Source organism: Vulpes lagopus, chromosome 6, assembly GCF_018345385.1.
Source record: "Vulpes lagopus strain Blue_001 chromosome 6, ASM1834538v1, whole genome shotgun sequence".
NCBI classification, from domain to species: domain Eukaryota; kingdom Metazoa; phylum Chordata; class Mammalia; order Carnivora; family Canidae; genus Vulpes; species Vulpes lagopus.
The window spans coordinates 5267934-5292856 of NC_054829.1; the positions used below are offsets into that span (position 1 = coordinate 5267934).

General features: G+C 52.4%; 1 protein-coding gene across 1 annotated transcript in view; it reads right to left on the reverse strand.

The window, feature by feature from the left end:
- The window catches only part of LOC121492487 (cholesterol 24-hydroxylase), a 29019-nt gene extending 4765 nt beyond the window's left edge, over window positions 1–24254 (reverse strand). The window contains exons 1-12 of the mRNA XM_041757764.1: window positions 24023–24254; window positions 17521–17601; window positions 16900–16981; window positions 9423–9496; window positions 8853–8939; window positions 7775–7913; window positions 6921–7031; window positions 5729–5879; window positions 5458–5520; window positions 3489–3561; window positions 964–1048; window positions 340–450 (exon numbers count right to left, since the gene is read on the reverse strand). Of these exons, the coding sequence (XP_041613698.1) occupies window positions 340–450; window positions 964–1048; window positions 3489–3561; window positions 5458–5520; window positions 5729–5879; window positions 6921–7031; window positions 7775–7913; window positions 8853–8939; window positions 9423–9496; window positions 16900–16981; window positions 17521–17601; window positions 24023–24144 (1179 nt within the window). The 5' untranslated portion in view covers window positions 24145–24254. The remainder of the gene's footprint in view (window positions 1–339; window positions 451–963; window positions 1049–3488; window positions 3562–5457; window positions 5521–5728; window positions 5880–6920; window positions 7032–7774; window positions 7914–8852; window positions 8940–9422; window positions 9497–16899; window positions 16982–17520; window positions 17602–24022) is intronic.
- Between the last annotated feature and the right edge of the window lie 669 nt (window positions 24255–24923).

Sequence of the window (24923 nt, forward strand, 5' to 3'; positions counted from 1 at the left end):
AGAAGAAGGGGCTGTGGGAGGAGAGAGAAGGAATTGGACAGCCTGGGGTCAGCTCTGAAACTGGGCACATCTTCTATCTGCCCCTTGCCGGCTGTGTGACCTCAGGAAAGTGACCTAACCTCTCTGAGCCTCAGTGTCCTCAGATGGAAGCAGGGTGTCTCCCTTCCAGAATCATCCACTGTAACCTGACACTGGACAGTGTGGAAGGGAAGAAAGATCTCACACGGTCATGGTGAAACTCAAATGAGCAACCCTAGTGGTGACCACAGGACCGCGGACATCCCCAACCTCAGAGCTTGGTCACCCTGGGGCGGGCGGGGAGGGAGGGCCCCCACACACCAGGAGCGGGGTGTTGCCGGGCACTCTGACCCCATCGATCAGGGTCTCCTCCTCCAGCAGGCGGAAGGTACCCCACGCTGGTGGGTACAGCCTCAGCGACTCCTTGAGAACCTACGGAAGCCACGTAGGGAGATAGGGAGTCAGGAGGTCCCCCAGACTGTGCCAGGGGCGTGCCCCAGGCCCATCTTTGCTCCCACTCACACAGCTGTCCAGGACTGGGTCCCGGGCCCCCGCAAAATTAGCCTCGTTCTCTCGTCCAACCCCTCCTGTCATGGATGGAGAAACTGAGGCCCGAAAGAAGGAGGTTGTGCAGAACGACCATGGCAGAGCCTGGACCAGGACCCAGGCCTCCCTCTGCATCAGGGCACCACCATCCCAGAGGAGCCTTCCCCAGCTCAAGTCAGGCCTCCTGCTGTGCTTGGTCATTGGGGAGCAGAAGGGAGGGGAGGGAAGGGGAGGGGAAGAGAGGGGTGAGCTGAGTCTAGGCCCTGTCAGGGAGCTTGAGGCTCCTGGAAGTACCCGGCCTCCCTGGGACCTGCAAACAGCACCACCGCCCTCTTCAGTCAGGGGCTGCTCTCCCAAGCACCCACATGCACCCAGAACTTTCTCTCCTGCCCCCCACACCTGGGACAGGTATTGCAGCCTCCCCAGATCGTCACAGTCAAGGTGCCGCTTAGAACCGATGACCTCGTCCACCTCGGCCTGCAGCCTGTTGGGTCAGATAAAGACAAGCTCATCCCTGAGCAGAGGTTCCCCCCTACTAAGGTTAAGAAGGTGGAGAGAGCCACCTGGCGCTCCCCCTGACCACCCCCACATCTAAACCAAGATGCCTGAGCAGTTGGGAAGCAGTTCCAGGGCCTTACAATAGTCCCCCTCTGTGCTTGCTGCTTGGAACACGCTGCAGAAAATAAAACGCACCACGGAACCAGCTCTTTGCACCGTGGCCTGTGTCAGCCTGGTGCACAGCAGCCAACAGCTGGAGGCAGAATGAGCAGGGCAGGCAAGCCAGCTGAGTAAGCCCCAAGATGTGCGCTGTTAGAGAACATGCGGTATTAAAAGTGGATTTGGACCACTTCACACCCGTGAGGAAGGCTGTGATCAGAGGGCAGAAGGAGCAAGTGTTAGCAAGGATGTGGAGAAATCGGAACCCTCGTGCGCTGTCGGTGGGAACGTAACAGGTACAGGTGTAGATGGAAAAAGGGCATGGCTGGTCCTCAAAAAATGAAATGTAGAACTGCCACAGGCTCCAGAAATTCCACTCTGGGTGTATGTGCCCCCAGATTGAACGTAGGGTCTCGTAGATACTTGTACACCATTATTCACAGTAGCCGAAGGGCGGAAGCAACCCGAGTGTCCATCACCAGGCGAATGGATCAACAAAATGTGGTCTGTCCATACGAGAGAATATTATTCGGACAAGCAGGGAAGCTCTAACACCTGCTAAACCACGGGTGGACCTTGAAGACATTTTGCTGGGATAAGGCAGACAAATAGGTCAACTACTGTGTGATTCCAGTTATGTGATGTGTCCGGAGGAGTTAGGTTCATGGAAACAGAGGCGCCTGGGCGGCTCAGCGGTTTAGCGTCTGCTTTCGGCCCAGGGTGTGATCCTGGAGTCCCGGGTTCAAGTCCCACATCGGGCCCTTTGCCTGGAGCCTGCTTCTCCCTCTGCCTGTGTCTGTGCCTCCCTCTGTGTGTCTCTCATGAACACATAAATAAAATCTTTTTAAAAAACTCATGGAAACAGTAGAATGGGGGTAATGGGGGGCCAGGGCTGAGGGGGATGGGAAGCTAGTGCTTACTGGGGACAGTGTCAGTTGCAATGATGAGAAAGTTCTGGAAACGGAGGTGGTGGTTGCACAGCAATGGGGATGTGCTTAATGCCACTGAGCTAGGCCCTTAAAAGTGGTTAAAATGGGAAATTGTGTGTATGTATGTATGTATGTGTGTTGTGTGTTTGTGTGTGTGAATATGTATCCGCAACATCAAAAACAGTGGATTTTGAGGATCCCTGGGTGGCTCAGCGGTTTGGTGCCTGCCTTCGGCCCAGGGCGTGATCCTGGAGTCCCAGGATCGAGTCCCACATGGGGCTCCCTGCATGGAGCCTGCTTCTACCTCTGCCTGTGTCTCTGCCTCTCTCTCTCTCTCTCTCTCTCTCTCTGTGTGTCTCTCATAAATAAATAAATAAAATCTTTAAAAAAAAAGAGTGGATTTGGGAGAAGAATTTACAACAACGTGGGGCGATGTTTTAAAACACACGGTGAAATTCCGTAGTTAATTGTGAATTGCTCCTAAGGGCTGGGGCAGCGGGTGGAACTACAATTATTAATTTTACTATTATTTACTAATAATTGCTATTATTATTTTAACTTTTCTGCTTTTCCCAAATTTTTAGAGAAAATATTACTATTATAGAGATATTTAAAACCCCAACCATTTTATAGTCGCAGGTGATCGTTCACACGATCACCCTTGGATGTTGCTGCTTCACAGCTGTGATCAAGGCTTTCCCCGGCCCCGGAGCCCCCACCCCCGAGCCTGTCGGGGTTTTCAGAGTGCTTTCATGTTGGCACAGCTGGTCCGTGCGACGGTCCTCGAGGGAACCTGTTTGTGTTTAAGGAAACCAATGGGCCAGCTCAAATGCCATCTCCTGGAGCCCTCCTTTGTCTCACCAGCTGAGGACGAGCCATTCCTCCACACTGAGTGGGGGTTCTGCTCAGTTCTCGGGGCCAGCCCCCCACCAAGCACTGAGCACAGCATGGGGAGGGAAAGAGCCACGGTCCCTGCTTTATCGGAACTTCTAGTTTCATGACTAAAATAGACTCAAAGCAGAGAGTCCCAGGAGAAGATGCATTCATGAGCTGGGAGGAGTCTAGGGGGGGAAGATGCAGAAGGACTACTTGAGGGGTGGGAGAAGGCTTCTGTGGGGGTGGACAGGGAGTTCTCCAAGAAAAAAGCAGGGAGAGGAGCTCCACAAGAGGGACTGGCATGTGCAAAGGCCCTGGGGTGAAGAGAAACAGGACACGCTGGAGGAGGCTCAGCCGTGGGAGGCTGGAGCTGGTTGTCTTCTAGGAGTAAGACATCAGACAGTCCCTTCACCAGCTTCCAGGGGATCCACCCCCCCCCCTCCAAGACTCCCCATTCCATACCTCGCCAAGATCTCAGGCTGGCGGGACAGCTCCATCACCGTGAATGCCAAATGATTGGCAGAGGTCTCGTGGCCTGTGGGAAAGGAGAACAGGACTTACACATGGGCCCAGCCCCACTGCCTCTGAGACCCCCAAGCCCTCGGTGGCAGTTCAGGCCCCCCCCTCCCCCTGCAGCTGAGCTGGGCGCACAGATATGAAGGAGACAAGCTGCCCACCCATAGAGCCCCTGTGCCAGCCAGTAAGTAGCCTCTGCCCCCATGCATCCAGTTTTCACACCCTTAAAGCTCCTTCCTCCAACCATGCTTGAGCCTTGACTGGCCTGGAGGGATTTTCATCCCCAGTTTGCCCAAGACAAAGCTGAGGCTGAGAGTAGAGTGTCTCTCTCAGGCCACCCAACAGGAACTGGGATTCAAGTCAAACAAGGCTTCCCTGTGTTGTCTCCAGGCCACAGGCACCACCCCTGAGGCCTGGAGAGGACGCACCTCCAGCGTCATGACTGGGCCGATGGGGGGCTTCTGCCCGAGAGGGCAGGGTTTGTGCAGGAGGACCAGTTCTGAGTTCTGGCTGCACCCGGTCCAGTCCAAAGCCTCCAGCTAGGCCAGGAAGGGAACACCTGAGTCCCATGCATTCCCTCTGCAGGGGTAAGTGGCTTATTAGGGGGCAACCACTGCCAGCCAGGGGCCTGGGGCGTGCTGGCCTCCGGAGCCTATACTTGGTGGCCAGTAGGTGTGGTGTCTGCACACAGGGTGCAGGGGTGGAGCTGTAGGAACTGAAGGGGGTCACTAAACCCTAGTTGGTGGGCTGGATGGAAGTCTGGGGAGCCCCTCCAGGCCTCCACTTTAGAGATGAGGCACCAGGCCTGGGGCCACAGCGCCGACCCTGGAGGAGCCCTATCCAGCACCTGGGTTCCCAGCTCTCAGGATGAGGCCGGTCATTCTTTGTCCAGCCCACACTTTGTGAGGTGGGAACAGGGAACAAGGCCCTGAAGTCTAGCTCTGACCCCAACTCTCTCTCCAGGGCATCTGGGAGTCTGCGTGCACGTCCCTCCTCCTCCCCATCCTCGAGGTGGCCCTCCTCCTCTCTCAGGCCTTTTCTTCCTCTTGCGGGAGAGGCAGGCTTGCGTGCTCCCTCCTCCAAAAATCTACTGGCCCCTGGCTCACCAGGCCTGCAATCTGGCGAGGAAGACCTTGGGCCTCCTAGAATTGCCACAGTGAGTATGGGGTGTAACCCTGGGAGTCGTGGGCAGAGAAGAGCTCTGGGTGCCGTGGAGAGCTTCTACCTGGGAGCCTGGGGCAATCGGGCAATCACTGAGGGCTTCCCCAAAGAAGAGGTATGTGAGGAATCACTGAAGGATAAGAAGTTTTCTGGATAAAGAAAGATGCTCAAAAATATTTGATGGGGGGTGCGTGGGCGGCTCAGTCGGTGAAGCATCTGCCTTTAGCTCAGGTCATGATCTCAGGGTCCTGGGATCGAGCCCCGTGTCAGGCTCCCTGCTCAGCGAGGAGCCTGCTTCTCCCTCTGCCCCCCTACCTCCTCAGGCTCGTTCTCTCTCTCTCTCTCTCTCTCTCTCAAATAAATAAACAAAATCTCTAAAAAAATATTTGATGAGCGAAAGAATGAAGTTTCCTGGCACATCTTTTCGTGCTGGTCTAACAGGGCCTCCCCACAATCCTGGGTGGGGCGGAGCCCTGAGTCCACGCGGCCAAGCTCTGCTGAGCGCAGCAAGGCAGCTCCATGACCCCTCACAGTTGCCAGCTCCATGAGCAGCTCAGCGGCCCCCGAGAAGGCCCCCTGGACCTCCCCGAGCAGAGAGAGCCCCCCCCAGCTCAGCCCCTCCGCCCCTCAGCCCTGCAGCGGAGCTCTGTGCAGACAGCCCGAGACACCTCCCGGAGTCAAGGTTGAGGGTGGTGCCCGGTGGCCACCACCTCAGCAAAGCCCAAGCCCTCGGCCTCACCGCCCAGCTACCAACCAGCAATGAAGAAGGTGACGAAGTTGTCCAGCAGGATCTCATCGTCCTGGGCTCCCTCTTCAGCTGAAAGACAAGGAGGGTTCAGGGCCCAGCCGCGGACGCCTGCCTCCCTCGTGCCCCCCGCCCCCTCCGCCCGCCGCTCAGCAAACAACCAAAGCCCTTCTCCCCGAAGCCAGGGGGAGACCCCCGGAGTGGAGCGCGGTCAGCCACCCAGACAGGTGGCACCCCTGCCACCCAGCCCGTCCCGCGGCCCACGCGGGAGCCCTCGGACCTTTGAGGATCTGTGTGAGGATGTCGGCAGGGACGTCCTCCCCCCTCTTCAGGGCCTCCCGGCGCCGCTGGACCCAGTCCTTGCCAACCTGGCGCAGAAAGCGAATGCTCTCTCGGATCTCGCGGAGCTGCTTCCACTTCCCTGGCATAAACTGAACAAGAACTCCCACTCAGGGCGCCGACCGAGCGCGTGGGTCAACCTCTCCCTCTCCCCCAGCTCCAAAACGCCTTTAGGAACCCACAGCAGCACCGGCAAGCTGGGAGGTGGGAAGATGGCAAGAACATTCTAGAACAGATAAAGCAGCCAAGGAGACTTGATCGACACGGCAGGCTGAGCCCAAACACCGCTCCCCCTTCCTGTACCAAATCCCTAGGTGGGATGGGAAGGATGCCCAGAAAATAAGAAGGGATCCCTGAAGGATGGAGGTGGCTAGACTGTGTGGAAGGAGGAAACCACAGCCAGAGGGGAGTGAGGCAGAATCAAGTGCAGAAAAGACGGGGTGGCATCAGGGGACTCCAAGCTCAGGGGCTGAAGTCCCCAGGACCAGGAGGGGGCCCTGGGCATCTATCTGGGAATCAAGGACCACCTTTCTCCTTTCTTCCTCCTTCATGCCCGGGGTGATGGCTGGAGCTGCAGCAGCCATCTTATAACAATGAGGTGATGTGCTGGAGACAGCGGAACCGAAAGACAAAATGTTCTGGAAACATCTGGCATTGTGGTGCTATCACAGCCATCCTAGATTTCCTGCTTCAGGATCATTTTACATGAGAGAAAGATTAACTCTGCGGCGCCTGCATGGCTCAGCGGTTGAGTGTCTGCCTTCGGCCCAGGGAGTGATCCCAGGGTCCTGGGATCGAGTCCCACGTCGGGGGCTCCCTGCATAGGGCCTGCTTCTCCCTCTGCCTGTGTCTCTGCCTCTCTCTCTCTCTTTCTCTTTCTCTGTGTCTCTCATGAATAAACAAAATCTTAAAAAAAAAAAAAAAAAAGATGAACTCCTAATTTACTTAAACCACTCTGACTTTGATTCTCTACTTTAGGTGACGTTCGCAAATCCTAACTGATTCAGAAGTCACTTCAATCATACCGGAACTCAAACCGCATTCTGAAAAAAGGTCACCGGAGGAGGTGCTCCGGCAAATTAGGACAAGGCCAGCTCTGGTGGCTGGTCACCGGAGGGGGGTGGAGGCTGTACCTTCGCCAGCGTGTTGCGAGATGCGGTAATACCCTCCAGGATCAGTTTCACCTTCCGAGACAGAGGTTTCTGGGCCCCCAGCAGCATGCCTGTCTCCATCCCAAAAGCTGCCTGGGGGAGAGAGAAGGGCGAGGTCATCCCTGGGCGTGGGTGGGAAGACGAAGACGCGGAGCAGAACCTGGCACCGCTCAGCTAGAGACCCAGGCCCTGGGCTAAGGGTTTGTGCGCATCGTGTCATCGACTCCTTACAATGACCCATGGTGATTCCGACCCCGTGGGATGTGGTGAGGACTACACAGCACACAGCAGCCACTCCACACACCTGGGCTTCCTCCCTTGAGAAGATGCATTTCCCTAGAAATGGAGCCTTCCTTGGTGTCCCTTCTATACCAGCCTCCCAGTGAATTACTGGGTGACAAGGACCCTTCAGTCACTAGGTCTGCATTCCAGCTGCCTGAGGTGCCCTTGCCTGGGTGGGGGGTTATTGGGCCACTGCTGGGCCTACCAGGGTGCAGAGCCAAGCCAGATCCAGGGCAGGCACTAGGGGAAGAGGTAGGCTTTGGGCTGGGAGGCAGGCAGACCTGAGATCCAGTCCAGCTTCCGCCACTGACCAGACACAGGCCCAGTCCCCACACTCTCAGGGTCCATTCGCAGAGAATGAGTTAGTAGCTGCGGTCTCGCATGCGTTTGTTTTGAATATTCAAGGTGATATGAAGCTCCTCACCCAGAGAAGGGGCTGATGCGTGGAGGAGGAGGAGGAGAGAGGAGGAATGCAAGGCAAGGGAGGAGGAGAGAAGAGCAGCCCTCCACCCCATGTGGCACCCCTGCTCCCATGCCCAGCGGCCTCCCATCACCTTGGCCAGGATGTCCATGGTGGTGCAGGTCAGCATGTCCTGCATGGACACCGGGGTCTGCCCATCTGCCTTGGCCTCCAGAATCTCCACCAGCTGCTCGGCTTTCTCATTGAACGTTTCCATCAAGCTGACCAAGGAGCTGGGGAAACAGCATTCGTTGAGATAGCCAAGAAACTGGAAACAATTCAAATGTCTATCAGCTGGTGAATGCATAAGCGAAATGTGCTGTGTCCAGTACAATGGAATTTCATTTGATAATAAAAAAAGGAAGTTCTGAGACATGCTTTGGCATGGATGACCCTCAAAAAGCTATGCTAAGTGAAAGAAGCCAGGCACAAAAGAGATGTTATACGATTCCACGTATAAGAAATGTCTGGAATATGAAAATCCATAGAGACGGAAAGTAGATTAGTGGTTGCCAGGTGCTGAGGTCACTGAGGGGAAATGGGGAGTGCCTGCTTTTTGGGGGGTGATGAAAGTATTCCAAGATGGACTGTGGTGATGGTTGTGCAATTTTGTGAATTTATTAAAACCCACTCGATTTTAAGTGATGAATTGTATGGTATGGAAACCGTATCTCAATAAAAGTTATTTAAAAGGTAAAATGCTACCAAAAGTGAGAACTATAATAAAGAAAATAAAAAGCCGGGGCAGCCCCAGTGGCTCAGTGGTTTAGCACCACCTTCAGCCCAGGGAGTGATCCTGGAGACACGGGATCGAGTCCCACTTCGGGCTCCCTGCATGGAGCCTGCTTCTCCCTCTGCCTGTGTCTCTGCCTCTCTCTCTGTGTGTGTGTGTGTCTCTCATGAATAAATAAATAAAATCTTAAAAAAAAAAAAAGCCCGGGGGAGGAGTGATGAGGTCTGAGTGGGGAAGTTCTGGGACCCCAGAACTCGCACCCCAGGCATCACTGTCACTTGTGTCACTTGGCCTTTGATGCTCAGCCTGTATCCCCAGCAGCCTGCTCTGCTCTCTCTCTCTCTACTAATGCCCCCACCTCTCTCCCTTCAGCCAGGGTGAGCCCCCCTCCCGTGAAGCCCACCCCCTTCCCAAGGCCTACCATCTTGGATCCACTCACCTGCGGCTGAAGGCCAGGTCCATGACCCTGCGCTGCTTGTGCCAGCGCTCATAGTCACATTCAGATACCAAGCCTTGGCCAAACAGTCTACGGGAGACAAATGCTTGACATGAGAAACAGGGAGGGGGGAAAGGGGACTGATTGATGGCTTGATAGGGACAGGGTCACCTTTTGGGATGATGGAAATGTTCTGGAACTACTTAGTGGTGATGGTTACACCACACCATGAATGGACCACATGCCACTGAGTTGTAACCAACAGGGTCAAAATGATGACTTTTGTGAATTTTGCCACAATCAATCAATCAATCAATCAATAAGAAATTGGGAGATCACATGCCCCAACCTTGCAACCCCCTCATCCTGCCCACCTGCTATCCCTAGGGAAAAGAGGAGAAAGAAGGTGACAATGACAAGAGCGGTGGCTACCATTTAGGGGCACCTGCTGTGTGCCTTGCAGCCAGGGCTCGGGCCTTCATGCTACACCCAACACCCTGGGCCCCATGGCCCTCTGTTTGTAGCCAGAGGCTTTCCAGGCTCCCCCCCACCCCACCCCTCCTGGTGCCTTACCTCTCACCAAACACAGTCTGGATTGCGTGGTACATCTTGGAGTCCTTGTTGTACTTGGTGGACATCAGGAACTTCTAAACATCCCCAAAAAGCCAACATGAGCTCGTGCACCCGTGAGAGGCTGCAAAGGACTCAATAGTTTTCTGGGCTCTTGTGAAACACACCCCAACAATCCCTTTTAACTGAGTGCCCGCTTCAGTTCATCAAGCACAATCTTCATCAAGCACAATCTCACACTTCATCAAGCACAATCTCACACTTCATCAAGCACAATCTCACCCTAACCCTGCAGAAGTCCTGTCTTCAAGCAATAGCATCTTGTTTGGGGATGAGGAAAGCAGGACATAGAGGAGTGAAGTGATATTCCTGTGGCCACACAGCTGGCGTGGTGCGGTGGGGGGTCCTCACTTCAATGCCCAAGCATGGCATGGCCCTCACACTACATCACCTTCTAAATCATGAAAACAAGAAAAGGCAGGTGCTTCTCTGCAACCAGAGCAGGGGAAGGGAGAAGCCCAGAGGGAGGGCTTTTGAGATCCAGGAGAGACCCTGGGCACAGATTTAGTATCACTAGTGCCAACCCAGCCATAGGAGTCTAGGAAGGCTTCCTGGAGGAAAGATCAACTTGCCTCATCACAAGCTGGATGGTAGCAATAATAACATTAGCTTAAAAAAAAAAATAACATTAGCTGACAGCTCTTGAACCAGTACAGTCAAGGGGTTAACAGCTCAGGCTGTGGAGTCAGCCGATTTGAATTTGGATCCAGGCTCAGCATCTTCACTCCACCACCTGTTAACTTTATGACCACAGGCAAACTACTCATCTCCTCTGCTTCCTCGTCTCACATATTGGGGATAAGAAGAGTGACTGCCCGGAAAGGTTGCTGTGGAGAAAAATCTGCTCTATAGGAAAAGTCTGAGAACACTGAGACACATCAGGTGTTCCATAAATGGCAGGTGCACATCTGCATCATGTAGCTCACTTAGTGTGCAGGCAACCCTAAGAGATAGGTGCCATTTTTATGCTCATCTTGTATATGATGGAGTAACTGAGATTTTAAATGCCCAAGGTCACGCACATGGTGAATGGTGGACGTAGGATTTGAATCCAGGCAATTTGCTACAGGAGAGAGGGAAGAGAAGGCCAGGAGGGGAAGCCCAGGTCATGTGCTGCCTTCAGGCAGAGTGATAAGTGGGGAGGTGCAGCAGGGGGGCTGGATCCCAGAGGCCTGCCTATGGATCACTGAACTTTACCCTGGAGGCACTAGGAAGCAGCAAGGTGATATCTCAACTGTACATTAATCCAGGAGCTTCTGGTATCTGGGAGCTTAGCTCAGAGGCCTAATACCAATTTTTCAGCTGAAAGAAAATGTCCAAAATGGCTGACTTTGGGTCATGAGCCATATCCTGGGGACCCCACCCTCACCCAAATGCTGTCATTTATAAACCAACTTATAAACCACTACCCTCTCCTGCAGGTTCTGTCCCCATGAGAGTAAAGGCTCAACTCCCAGGACCTCTCAAACATTTTTAAATAGTCCAAGGTCTGTGCCAACCCTCCCAACCTAAACTGAGGAGTCCCCACACTGAAGCACAGCAGCCTCAGCACAGACTCCAATCAGGGGTCCCCATAGTCAGGTGTCCCTGTGCCTGCTATCCCTGGGCCTGGGGATCCTTTGAAGGCCCAATGAGCTAGGTTTTGGGACATGAGGGGCACGTGGGGCATCCTCCCTTGCTCCCTTCCCTGGTTGTCCACACTGATTGCAATCTTCTGTGCACTAAGGGACAACTTCTGGGCACTTGCCCTGCTGCCATAAGCAATAAAAAACAATAGGTAGGTGCCTGGGTGGCTCAGTCTGCCTTTGGCTCAAGTCATGGTCCCAGAGTCCTGGGATTGAGCCCTGCATCCCTCTGCCCTTCCCCCTGCTTGTGCTGTTTCTCTCTCTCTCTCTCTCTCTCAAATAAATAAAATCTTTTTTTAAAAAAAGGCAAAATGCATGAATGTCTCTTTTCAGATACTAGTCAACAGGAAGTACAGGATTGTGAATCCTAAGAGAAGGAAAAGAGAAAAAAAAGATGTAAGCCTACGACCAAAGATTAATTACTCCAGCTTTCTGCGATTTTAGGATAAAGGCTCTAAAAGATAAAACTCAAGTATAGCCCAGCAGGCTTACCAAATTGATGAGACAGAAATCAGAGTCCAGACAGATCAGAGGAGACTAGAATTTGTAGAGCAGAGGAACTAAGGGGAGGGAGCTATGCATACAAAGGGCTCTTGTGCAGAAATCTGCATAGGGATCCCTACACTTTTGGATGACTACCAACCTGGGCACATGTACAGTGAAACAAGACTAAGTTTAAAACAACTTCTGTGGATGCCTGGGTGGCTCAGTGGTTGAGCACCTGTCTTTGGCTCAGGTCATGATCCCAGGGGCCTGGGATCGTGTCCCACATCAGGCTCCATGCAGGGAGCCTGCTTCTCCCTCTGCCTATGTCTCTGCTTCTCTCTCTGTGTCTCTCATGAATAAATAAATAAAATCTAAAAAAAAAAAAAAACTTCCAGGAAAAAGGAGAATTATTGAGTAATTATATGCTGAACGATTCTCAGAGCTTATGCAGGCCAAGTACTGTTCAAGTTCCCACTGGCCAGAGTTAAACCTCAGACATAAGGCCTTTACGTGGTCCCCAGAAGAGTCACTCCTTAGTAGTGGGGCTAAGCTAATGCTAGAGTAAAATTTGACCCTAGACCAACCCTACAAGAGCCTTCAAGCAAACCTGGAAAGGATCAAACTGATCCACAGATAACTTTACCATCTGCCAAAATGGATTCCAGCACCCTTCAAAAGAATAAAACAAAATTGAGCACTCCAAAATGTACAACTGACAATGTTCAGGATCCAATATGAAATCACTAGACATGCCAAAGAGTGGAAAAATCTACCTACAACCAGGCCCAGAAATAACAGAGATGATGGAGTTTGCAGAAAGGAACTTTTACACATTTGTTACAAATATTGAAAATATGCTCAAGGAGCCCACATATCCAAGAAGTTCAAAGACTCCTACGTAGCATTAACAAAAAGAACATGGGACACCTGGGTGGCTCAGTGGTTAAGTGTCTGCTTTTGGCTCAGCACATGATCCTGGAGCCCTGGGATCAAGTCCCGCATTGGGCCCCCGGCATGGAGCCTGCTTCTCCCTCTGCCTATGTGTCTGCCTCTCTCTCTCTCTGTCTCTCATGAATAAATAAATAAAACCTTTTAAAAAAAAGAACAGTACACCGAAGTGGATCATAATCAAATTCCTGACATCAGTGGTAAACAGAAAATCTTATAAGTAGACAGAGATGAAGTAGTATTTTATTTGAAGATAGACTAAGTTAAAGATTATACTATAAATCCTAGGACAACTACTAAGAGAGAGAGAAGGAGATCTAATAAGCAAATAGTAGAGATAAAATGGAATACTGAAACATATTCAATCATGGGGATCCCTGGGGGGCTCAGCAGTTTAGAGCCTGTCTTCGGCCCAGGACATGATCCTGGAGTCCCAGGATTGAGTCCCACATCAGGCTCCCCATATGGAGCCTGCTTCTCCCTCTGCCTATGTCTCTGCCTCTCTCTCTCTCTGTATCTCTCATGACAAAATAAATAAAATCTTTAAAAAAAAAACCATATTCAATCCAAAAGAAGACAGGAAAGGAGAAGAGGGGACAAACAAGAGATAGGACGAGAGCAAATAACAGCATGGTAGCTGTAAACCTTAGCATTTCAATAATTACAATAAATATAAATAACCTAAGCACTCCAATTAAAAGGAAGAGATTTTGAGGCTATAAAACAGCAAAATCCAACTATATGCTATTTATACAAAACCCACTCTAAATATAAAAACCCAGGGGGGCCTGGGTGGCTCAGTTAAGTGTCTACCTTTGGCTCAGGACATGATCCCAGGGTCCTGGGATCGAGCCCCACATTGGGCTCCCAGCTTTGCCAGGAGCCTATTTCTCCCTCTCGACTCTACTCGTTCATTCTCTCTCTCTCTCTCTCTTTCTCTCTCTCTCAAATAAATAAATAAATTTTAAAAAACAAACAAATAAATAAATAAATATAAAAACCCAGAGATAGGTTAAAAATAAAAGGATAGCAAAAGATACACCAAGCAACACTAACTGGAATGGCTCTGTTAATATTAGACAAAATGTCCTCAAGAAATAGAATATCACCAAGGATAAATTAGGAGGACATTTCTAAAGACACAAGGGTCAATTAATCACAAAGACACATCAGTCTTAAATGTGTGCACACCTAATAACAGAACTCCAAAATGCATGAAGCAAAACTGATAGAACCAAAAACAGAAATAGAAAAACTCATGATTCTGGTCAGAGAGTTCAACATTCCTCTCCAAGTAATTGTTAAAACAACTACAGAAAATTAGTGAAGATTTAGAAGATTTGGTTAATACTATCAACCAACTTCTCGTAACTGATATTTCTAAAATATTATATTCAACAATCATAGAATATACATTCTTTTTAAGTGCTCATAAACAGAGATGCCTGTGTGGCTCAGTGGTTAAGCATCTGTCTTGGCTCAGGGCATTATCCTGGAGCCCTGGGATCCAGTCCTACATCGGGCTCCCCATAGGGAGCCTGCTTCTCCCTCTGCCTGTGTCTCTGCCTCTCTCTCTGTGTATCTCATGAATAAATAAATTTTAAAAATCTTTACGTGCTCATAAACATTCACAAAGATGGACCATATACGAGGTCATAAAACAAGCTTCAATTCATTTGGGTGAATTGAATCATGAAGAGTATTTTCTCTGAACTCATAGAATTAAACTAGAAATCAGGCAGCCCTGGTGGTGCAGCGGTTTACCGTCACCTGCAGCCTGGGGTGTGATCCTGGAGACCCAGGATCGAGGCCCACGTCAGGCTCCCTGCATGGAACCTGCTTCTCCCTCTGCCTGTGTCTCTGCCCCCCCCTCTCTCTCTCTCTCTCTCTCTCTCTCTCTCTGAATAAATAAATAAAATATTTTTTTAATATATATATATTTTTAATTTTTTTATTTATTTATGATAGGCACACAGTGAGAGAGAGAGAGAGGCAGAGACACAGGCAGAGGGAGAAGCAGGCTCCATCCACCGGGAGCCCGACGTGGGATTCGATCCCGGGTCTCCAGGATCGCGCCCCGGGCCAAAGGCAGGCGCCAAACCGCTGCGCCACCCAGGGATCCCTTTTTTTTTTTTTTTAATAAAATATTTTTTAAAAACTAATGAGGTTTTAAAAAAAATTAAACTAGAAATCAATAACAAAAGGTATTTGGAAATACCATAATATTTAGAAATTGAATAACACACATCTAGATAATCCATGAATCAAAGAAGAAATCACAAGGGAAGTTAGAAACTGTTTTGAGGGGCATCTGGGTGGCTCAATTGGTTAAGCATCTGCCTTCAGCACAAGTCATGATCCCAGAGTCCTGGGACTGAACCCTACATTGGGCTCCCTTCTCAGTGGGAGTCTGCTTCTCCCTCCACCCTTTCCCCTGCTCCTATGCTCTCTCGCTCTGAAATAAACTCTTAAAAAAAAGAAAAAGAAACTGTTTTGAACCAAATGAAAATAAAAGTACAATATATTGAAATATATTGCTAATGTAGTACTTATGAGGAGATGTTCGGCTGTGAGTGCTTATATTAGAAAAGAAACAAGGTCTAAAATCAAGTTTCTAAACTCCCACCTTAAAAAAATTGAACAAGAACAAATTAAACTCAAAGTGGAAATAATGAAGAGCAGAAGGGAGGAAAAGAAATCATAAAGGAGGGAAAGGAAATAAAGAGCAGAAAGGAAATACTAAAGAGCAGAAATCAATAAAACAGAAAATGGACAAACAATGGAGAAATCCAATAAAACCAAAAACAGGTTCTTTGAAGAGATAAATAAAATTGATAAACCTTTAAGCCTGATTAAGAAAATAAGAGAAAACCCAAATTACTGTCTGCAGGAATGAGAGAGGGTATAGCACCACAGAGCCAGTAGACATGAAAAAGTTAATCAATAAATATTATGGACAACTTTATACAAATAATTTTAACAATTGGATGAAATGGACAAATGCCTTGAAAGACACAAATTACCAAACCCAAGAAAAACAGAAAATTGGAATGGCCATAAATCACTTAATTAAAACAAAACAAAAGGTGCTTCCTTCAGAGAAAATGCCAGGCCCAGATGGCTCCACCAGTGAGTCCTATCAAACATTCAAGGAAGAAATGACACCACGTCATACAAACTCTTTCAGAAAACAGAGAAAGGGATACATTTCCCAACTCCTCTTACAAGGTCTATTGATCCACAAACCAGACAAAGGAATTATAAGAAAATAATAAATATAGAAACAAAAATTCTTAGCAGAAGATGAGCAAATTTTATCATGACCGGGAATGCAAGGTTGGTTCAACGCTTGAATATTAACCAATGCAACTCATCATATTAACATATATGGTTCAACTTTTCTCATTGAGTGTCATGAAGTTCTTTGTATATGGTTTTTGGTAGCATGCTTGAAAAATCTTAAACTGTGTCCATATTTGAAATTAAACTTTTTAAAATGATTTTTAGCATCCTGTTAGAGACACCATGGTCGTTCAGCTTTTCTCCTGATCTGGACCGTAAGTTGCATTCTCCCGCTCTCATGCCAAGAATCACCCTGCACATCTGCTGCGTACCCACTGTGAGAAATGAAGCACTGTCACTTACTGGGCAATTGCTGTGTGCCAAGCACAGGCTAGGTGGCTCACACACCTAGTTATTTCACCTCCACGCTTACAACCACCTGTCAGAGAGGCATCATCCCTCTTACAGATGAGGAAACAGAGATCCAGAGTGATGGCAGAGCCACCAGACCTGAGCCCAGTTTAGCCAACTCCAAAGTAAATGAGCTGATGGCCATTCTTAGCACCTACATGGCAGGCACCATCCTATACACCTGTACACCCCCTGTACCCCCTGTCTGTTTCCTCGTCTCTAACACAGGGGCTGATAAGAGTCTCTTCTCTACCCCTGTGACTATTAAATGGGTTAATAATCATGAAATACACAAAGAAGTGCATGTTTAAGTGTCTTATGCCCCTTTATTAAATAAATATTTGTGTATATGAATATTTATTAAATAAATCAATGACTATTTAATTCTCACCATAGCCCAGAGACAGAGGGGTTATGATCCCACCCTGAAGATAAAAGAACCAAGGCTGAGGGAGGTTAGCTAGCTAAATGTGTGTGCACCCCCTGGGCAAAACTCCCAAACAGTGGGTGGTCAGAGAGAAAGATGCCATACGTTTTTGGATCCTTGGGAAACCAGCCCAAACTCTGGTGCCTCTAGGACATTTCCCCACAGTCCCTGGGGTCAAATTTCGTGCCCACAACCCAGGGAAGGGAAGACCCCTCCCCATGGAATCCACTCTGCTTCCTACCTTGACCGACTCAGGGCTCGTGACGATGACCGAGGTTTTGTGGAAGACGTTGACCCGCACAACGGGGCCATACTTCTTAGCCCTGGAAACCAGAATGACCCAAAGGAAGCTGTCAGCTGTGGGAGAGGTGACTATCATCCTCACCACCCAGCAGGAGGATCAGGATGTCCCATCCCAGGAGGGGCTTGACATGGTCTCCCTGCTGGGTCACACCTCCCCCCCCCCCCCCCGTCTCAGTTCCGACATCCATAGAAGTAGGGTTGCTACACTCCTCCTTTGCTGGGAACCAAGCGATATCGTGCCTTTGAAAATGCTTTGGCAAGTGTAAAGCACCATTGTCTACACTGACTATGACCGAGTCACATACCCCGCCCAGCTTACAGATGAAGAAACTGAGGCTCAGAGTTTCTCATGGCCAGTCTCAGGTCACACGGCTGCGAAAGGCAGAGTCAGCTGCTTTCTGAACCAGCCTCTCCTACCTCTCCACTCAGGGGAGGAACTTTGGGGGTGGGAGTGACCTGTCCCGGGGGGGAGGTGTGTATGCTGACCTGGGGGGTGGGGGGGGTGAAGCATGAGGGCCCTGGGCTGGAGTAAGGGCAACAAACGACAATCAGGACCCACCAATCCAAAAACACATCTTGGAGCACGCGGCCACAAACCTCATCCTTTTTCCAGAAGTAGGGGAGGTGTCCTAGAAGGAAACTAGAAGAAACAGGAAACGTTAAGATCACCAGAAGTCACCATTAAAGAGTGCTCCCTCCCCCCACAGGACTCTGGGAGGTCGGCGTCATTAGGCCCACTTCACAGATGGGAGGACTGAGGCCTGAGGAGTTGTGGCACTGGCTCAGGGGCACCTGGCGGTTGGAATGCAGGCGGGATGCAAACCCAGGTCTGGCCAGCTCCAGAGCTTTCCATAGAGGGGAGATGGAGAAGGATGAAACCATCTCCCTGGTGCAGAGGCCGGGGGCTGGCGCATCCAAAGTGAACAATGGTATTGTGTGCAATTACCTTGACACATCCACGAACACTCACTACATGCTGGGCACCATTCCACCCCTCTTTCCACCTGAGCCCCCGCCACCACCTGAGGAAGGTCTATTGTTAACCTGTCCCATAGGCAGGGGAGCTGCAGCCAGAGAGGTGGTCATCAGCCCACCATGGCACGGCGAGGACGGGGTCACCCCAAGGTCCTTCTCACCCAGGGATTGTTTAGTCATGCTCAGTCTGCAGTGCAGGTGTGTAAGTCTGGTGTGATCACCACAATGTGAAAAAGTCTGTCTGGTGTCACCTTGTGGCACATTTTTAAGGTGTTTCCTATCTCCCGTGTGACTTATTCCAGACAAGCTCACTTACTACACCATCTAGAGCGAGTTTTCTGGGTCAGAGACCTCACCTTTCCTGGAGGGAGATAGAGAGCAAATAAACAAATAGGTAAGTATGAAGTCGGAGAGCGATGGGAGAAAAATCAGGGGGTTAGGTAATCAGAGGTGGAGATAGGACGGGGGTTGTTACTTTCTGCAGGCGGGTCAGGAAATGTCCCTCTAAGAAGGTAACATTTGAGCTGCAATAAGTGAGGGACGTGGCTGCCCAGGTATCTAGGGGAAGAGCATTCCAGGCAAAGGGAAGAGCAGGTGCCAAGGTCCTGAGGTAGGAGTGTGCTTGGTAAGTTTGAAGAACAGGGAGAAGGTTTTGAGGCTGGAGAGGAGTGTTCGAGGGCGATGTGGCACGGGATGGGGTCCCCAAGGTAGGGGGCAGATCACCAACAGCCTTGTGCACTGTTGTTGAAACTTTTGCTTTGACCTTGAAGTGGGAGCCACTGGAGGGTTTTGAGCAGAGCAAAGACAGGGTCTGACGGGTTTCTAAGGGCTCATCTCACGGCTGCTGTGCTGAGAGTACATGGGGCGGGTGGGGGCAGGAATGGAGACAGGGACACCAGTGAGGGGCTGTGAGAGGGGACAGGGCTCAGACCCGTGCAGGCGAGAACCCGGTTTCCAGTGCGTGTTGTCGGAGGAGCCAAGCGGACTTGCTGTGGGTGTGGGTGTGAGAGCGCTGTCAGGCTGAGCCAAGTCTCCTGGCCTGAGCGTTACAAGGATGGATGGGGCTGCCACTTACTAAGGCGAGGAGGCCTGAGAAGGAGCTGGTGGGGGGCAGCAGGCCCCATCATGCCCTTGTCCCTGCAGGCAGGTGGGGTTTTGAGGGTGAGCACTGAGGCTCTGCCTGCAGGAAGGGGGGGCCTGAAGTTCCAGCTCACCACCCCCCCTCCCCCCCAGCAGCCTCCACCGATGACCCTGCGGCCTCCACCTGGGTGGGGTCAGCTCCCAGAGCTCCCCAGGGAGGGGGGGTTTGCACTTCTGTTGCTCCCAGAGGTAATCTGCCCTACTGGCTTTCTGACCTGCCAGGCTAGAGACATGAATGGGACAGTCCTCAGCAGAGAGGCAGCACTCACAGCCCAGCAACTGGATTAGACCACAAGGGGGGGCGAGTGTAGACAGAGAAGAGACCCCAGGACTGAGCCAGGCAGTCAGGCAGCAAAGGGACCACCGGCCAGGGAGACTGAGCAGGAGCTGCTGGGGAGGCCCAAGGAGAGCCAGGGGTGTGGAGTGGGGAGCCTGCGGAGAGAGCGGGACAGGGGAGGGGCTGGCACTACCCCAGGCTGCCCTGGGCCCGGGCAAGAGCAGGACGGAAGCGCTACCCTGGGCGCAGCTCTCGGGAGGTCACTCGGCCAAAGCAGGGTGGGCGGAGAGGTGGGTGCCAGAGCCCCAGGGGGTGGCAGGCCCAAGAGAGGGAAGGAAGGATGGGGCCCAAAGATAGACAGGCTTGGGGTGGGTGCTGAGGGGGTGCAGAGACAGGGGGTGGCATTTGGAGGGAACGAGAAGGGAAGAGATGGATTTTTTTGTGTGTGTTTTTTTTTGTTGTTTTTGTTTTACAACATGTTATATAAAAATCAGAATGATGCAGGAGACAAGGAAAACTGATGGCACAGGAGGGGGGCCGGGCTGGGGCCAGGGTTGCTGAACCGAGGGGACGGCTCCCCGTGGCCAGAAGCACTGAGGTCCCCGTGGGAAGGGCGCGTGGGCCCCGGGCAGGGATGGGGGTAGCTGGCGGTGGCGGCACAGCCCTGGAAGGAAGTTCTCTCAGGCTGCTCCATTTACTCAGGGAAGTAGGAGGCAAGAAGAAAGGCTGGGAGTGGGGATGGAGGGGGAGGTGGCAGGAACTGAAGAGAAGCAAGAAACACTTCAAGAGTGGGCGGCCAAATGCACGAGGAAGGAAGTGCAGGGCGGCCGCCGGGCAGCTGAAGCCCACGGGGGTGAGCGGCCCTGAACTTCCGCTGCTCCACCTGCAGAAAGATGGGCCGTGGACGTCCCACACGGCTGGCTGTATTTCCAGAATAATCTGGTATCCAGGGTCACTCCCTACAGCTGCCCCGTTTGGGGAGAATGTTCTTTTGGGACCACCTGAGTGAGAACAGGATCTAGGCGTTCCTCACTGTCCCAGGCCTGTCTGGGAGCCTCTGCTGTAAGCACGGGGGCCCATGGCCACCTGGGGGAGAAGGTGAGTGACACCCCAAGAGGGCCAAGGGGACAGAGGAGTATGGGGTCCCACTGCAGGGCACCGATGGAAACTAAAACCTCTTTCCTCCGGCCCCTGCAGGGGGCGCTGGGGAGCCAAAGGCAGGGCTGGAAGACCAGGTGTTGGAAATAGGTAAGGGATGCAGAATTCCAGGGGGTGGAACCTGGGATGGGGCTGGGGGCGACAGAGGCAGGCCCCTGCTGGCAGGCTGAGCATGACAGGGCTGCCCCCCAGGAGACAGAGGCGGGTGAGAATCCTCCGCCCTGCCGGGTCCGTGGCACATGCAGTTTCCCATAACACTGTGGTTGGCACAGCAGCAATCCAAGGTTTCCTGAGGGCAAAGTTTTGGATCGTAAAGAAGCAGAGGTCACCTGGAGGGTCCACTGTGAGGCCAGCCCCAAGGATGAAGGGAGCCCACACAGTGGCTGGGGGGGTGGACACCTCCAGGAGTGAGGGTGAGTGGCCATGACTGTGCCCCATGCCAGTGGGAGGGGTGGTGAGTGCTCAGCTGGGCACCCAAGGTTGGGTGCGCCACCCAACAGTGCCAGTAAGGGGTGGGGTCTCCACCATTGCCAGGAGTCAAAGGGCCATTTGTTGAACAGGCCCCACCTGGGGCAGTTTGGCAAGTGGGAACGGGAGTAGGGAACCAGTGCCACCCAAGAGTCGCACTTGAAAAACTTATTCTGCAATAAATAAAAACTGGAAGAGAGAGACGCTTTTCTGTTGTCAAGTTTACATTCATCCCACGCTGCCAGGAGAGTGGGGGCTGATGAGGAAGCTGAGAGCAGTGACAGGGAAATGAAGAAACCACAAGTGTGTGTGTGGGACCCAAAGGTGGGGTCTGAGTTTTCAGCCGCTACACGGATGGTTGCAGTAGGATGTTGTGTGTGGGGAACTCCAGGAGGGTATCCTGGAGGAGAGGGCATCCTGGTGACACCTGCTGGATAAGGAGGAAGATGGGTGGGGGTGGGGAGAGCACAGCAGCTGCTCCTTGTAAGGCAGAGGGATCCTTGCCTGAAAGTTGGCAAAGCCTGGAAGCAACCAAGGGGCAAACGTTACTACTAGAGACCCGGTATGTACACTTCTTGCCAACCATGGTGTTGCCAATCACGGTTTGAGGATCCAGGCTTTAGATACCAAAGCATGAGCTAGAAGAGGCTCCAGAACTTTCATTTAGCACAGGTTTATATGTGACCACCAAACAACTGTTAATCCCAAATCTTTTTGCATATGCATCGTTCAGTTCACCTCCTTAGAATAAAGAGCCCAACTATAATTATGTTTAATTATATAATTAGTATTATATAATTAACCTCCTCCCATTCTCCCACCCACCCACACGCACCTGTAGGTCACACGTCGCTTCTGCAGTGTAGGACTCGGGGGAGAAATCGGGCATAAGAGGGAAGAAATACAGACACATACTACTACAAGGATGAACCTTGAAACCATGATGCTGAGTGAAAAAAGCCAGCCACAAAAAGGCCACAGATTGTATGATTCCATTTATGTGTAACATCCAGACAAATCTAGAAAACAGATTAGTGGTTGCCTAGGGCTGGGGGGTGAGGGCTGGGGGGGGGAGGTGAGGCGTGACAACTAACGGGTGCTGGGTTTCTGTTTGGGGGATGAAAATGTTCTGGAACCAGTGGTTAAGAATGATATACTCTGTCACTATACCAAAAAGTACTCATGGGACCCTTTAAGAGGGTAAATTTTATGGCATAATTTCATTTTAAAAATGCAATTTAAAAAAAATGATAAAGGCGAGGGGCAGAAAGGGGCTTGATTTAAGGTTCTGCCTTCTTGAGACAAAGAGACTTAGACCAGATCTGCAGTGCTTGAAGCACTTGGGTTTACGAGAAGACCAAGTCACGGTGAGACCTAGCGGAACAAGCACAAAGCTCATTCAATCCCAAGCTGTCGATGGCTGGTTTGCAAAGTTGGAAGGGTGACAGTGTACCTAACAGAACTGGTAGGCGACTTCCACCATCCACTTTGAATCACTGTTTATCGAGTATCTACTATGCCTGTACCAGCTGCTGCCGCTGCTGTGCCAGATGTCAGGGACAAAGCAGTGAACAAGACAGACACAGGCCTACGGGAGAGACAGACACTTAACAAAAGGTTGCACAAATAATTACCCAACTCTTACAATGACATAGAGTTCACAAAATGAACATGATATATCCGGGCACGGAAGCAGGTGGGAACCTCCCTGAGGAGTTAGCATGGAAGCCTCGCCTGGAAGGTGAGGGGAAGAACCATCTAGGTGGCATGGAAGACAGAGCTGCTAAGCATGGGGAAAGGAAGACCCCAAGGTGGGCGAGGGCACCTGGGAAGACAGAGGGCCAGCAGGGGGGGACAATCGCCTCCCTGTATCACCAGCCACAGAGATCTTTCCCAAAACCACCAAACAGGGATTCAGGCTTCCGATGCCAGGTCATCTGGCTTGTGCTGGAGGTGGGCACCTTCCAGAAGGTTCATGTCCTGAGGTTTTAAAAAGCGTGTCTACTACCATTGTTTATTCATTCATTCAACAAATATTTATTGAGCGTCTGCAATGTGCCAGGTGCTGGGGATACACGAGCGAACACACAGCATCCCTGCCCTCCCGGGGCTCACATTCTAAAGGGGGAGACAGACACAGTCAACAAGTGAACAGACAGTCAACAAGTGAACACAAGGTAACTTCAGGGGTGATGGCCCCTTAAGGAGTTGCGGGCTAGGTGGGCTTTACACAGGGTGGACGGGGAAGAGCACGACCCTGGAGCTGCAGGAGGGGGGTTGCAGTGAGCAAGCAAGGGAGGGGGGTGATGAGAACAGTACAGAGTGGGGTTCTGAGAACTCAGCAGGGGCCTTGCTGGCCACAGAACGGACTTAATCCAGAATTTAGATTTCCTTCTCAAGTGATGGAAAGCTTTTGGAGCAGAGAAATGACACATTTGATTTAAGCTTCAGAAAGGTCATTTGATTTGAGCTTCAGAAAGGTAAGCTTCTGGTTGGGGGGTGGGGGAGGCCAAGCTAGGTGGGGGTGGGGGACAAGGATGGATGGAAGTGCTAAGGAGAAGACAAAAAGGGTACATATACCAGGACAGACATACAAAGGGGAATGTGACCAAAGGAAAGTGTGTTCCGATCCCGGTGGAGCGACCCCGTTCCAAGTCCCAAAGTTAAGAGCGCCCACTTCAGAGCCAAGGCGCCCCCGGGCTGAAATCTAGGCTTACCAACTGTGTGACCTTGGGCAGGTGACTTTGCCTCTGCGCGCCTCAGTCTCCTCGTCTGAACGATGGGGTAACAATAGCGCCTACCTAACAGGGTTGTCGCTGCCATCACGTTTGTGGGGCCCAGCAGAGCGCGGTGGGCGCCGAGCAGCTGCTGCGGCTGTGAGTAATTTGTTACTAAGAATAGTTAGCGCCCCTCTCCCGGCCGCCGCCTCCCAGCGGCCACGCGCAACCGCGAGGCTGGACCCCCGGCCCCACGCCGGCTTGGACGCGCCCCCCGGCCCCTCTCGAGCGCCCCATCCAGGCCCCCGCCCCCACCCCCCGCTCACCTGGGCCGCGGCGGCCCGGGGATGTGCTCGTAGCGGCTGCGAGCGCGGTGCACGAAGGTGCAGCAGAGGCCGAAGGCGACCAGGACGGCGCTGCCGAGCAGCAGCAGCAGCCCGGGGCTCATGGCTCCCGGGCAGGCCAGGCCAGGGTCGGGGCCGGGCACCGAGGGGGCGGGAGGCCGCGAGCCGACTCAGCTGTCAGCGCCGCGCGCCGCCTCGGCCCCAGGCCCGGCGCGACCCAGCACCGCCCACTCCCGCTCGGCTCCGCCCCCGCCGGCCCGACCCCGCCCAGGGCGCTCCGGCCCCGCCAACCGCGTCTCCGCCTCCGCCTCCCGCTCCCGGGCCCCGCCCCCGCCCCGCCCCCGGCCCCGCCCCCGGCCCCGCCCCGCTCCAGCCCAGGCCCCGCCCAGAGCACGGGATTTCCGCCAATCACGACGCCGCTTCTGGCTCAGACCCCCCGGGCCCCGCCCTCTCCCCGCCTTCCCAGGCCCCGCCTCCCTAGGCCCCGCCCCCGGCCCCTCCAGCTCCGTTCCCACGGCGGCTCCGCCCAGAACGCGTTGTCCTTGGCAACCCCGATTCCTCCGCGCTTCCTGCCCCGGCGGCGGTGTTGGGTCCCGCTGGCTGGTTCCGCTCTCTCGGGCGCCTGCAAATAACGGTTCTCTCCGGTGCGAGGCCCCTTCCCGGGAACCCCATCCCAGCCTCCAAGCCTCCGGCTGTTCCCACACCCCTCTCTGGAGCCCCCAACCCCCAAAGCTCGTGCCCCCTGCCTGGCCGGTCCCCGCGGCGCCCACGGGGCAGGTGGCGAGGACCCCGGGGACGCAGGGAGGTTGTGTCTGCAAATGAGGAGCGCACAGCTGGACCAGGGTCTGCGCTCCCGGCGTCTGGGCGCCTCCAGAACCCCCCA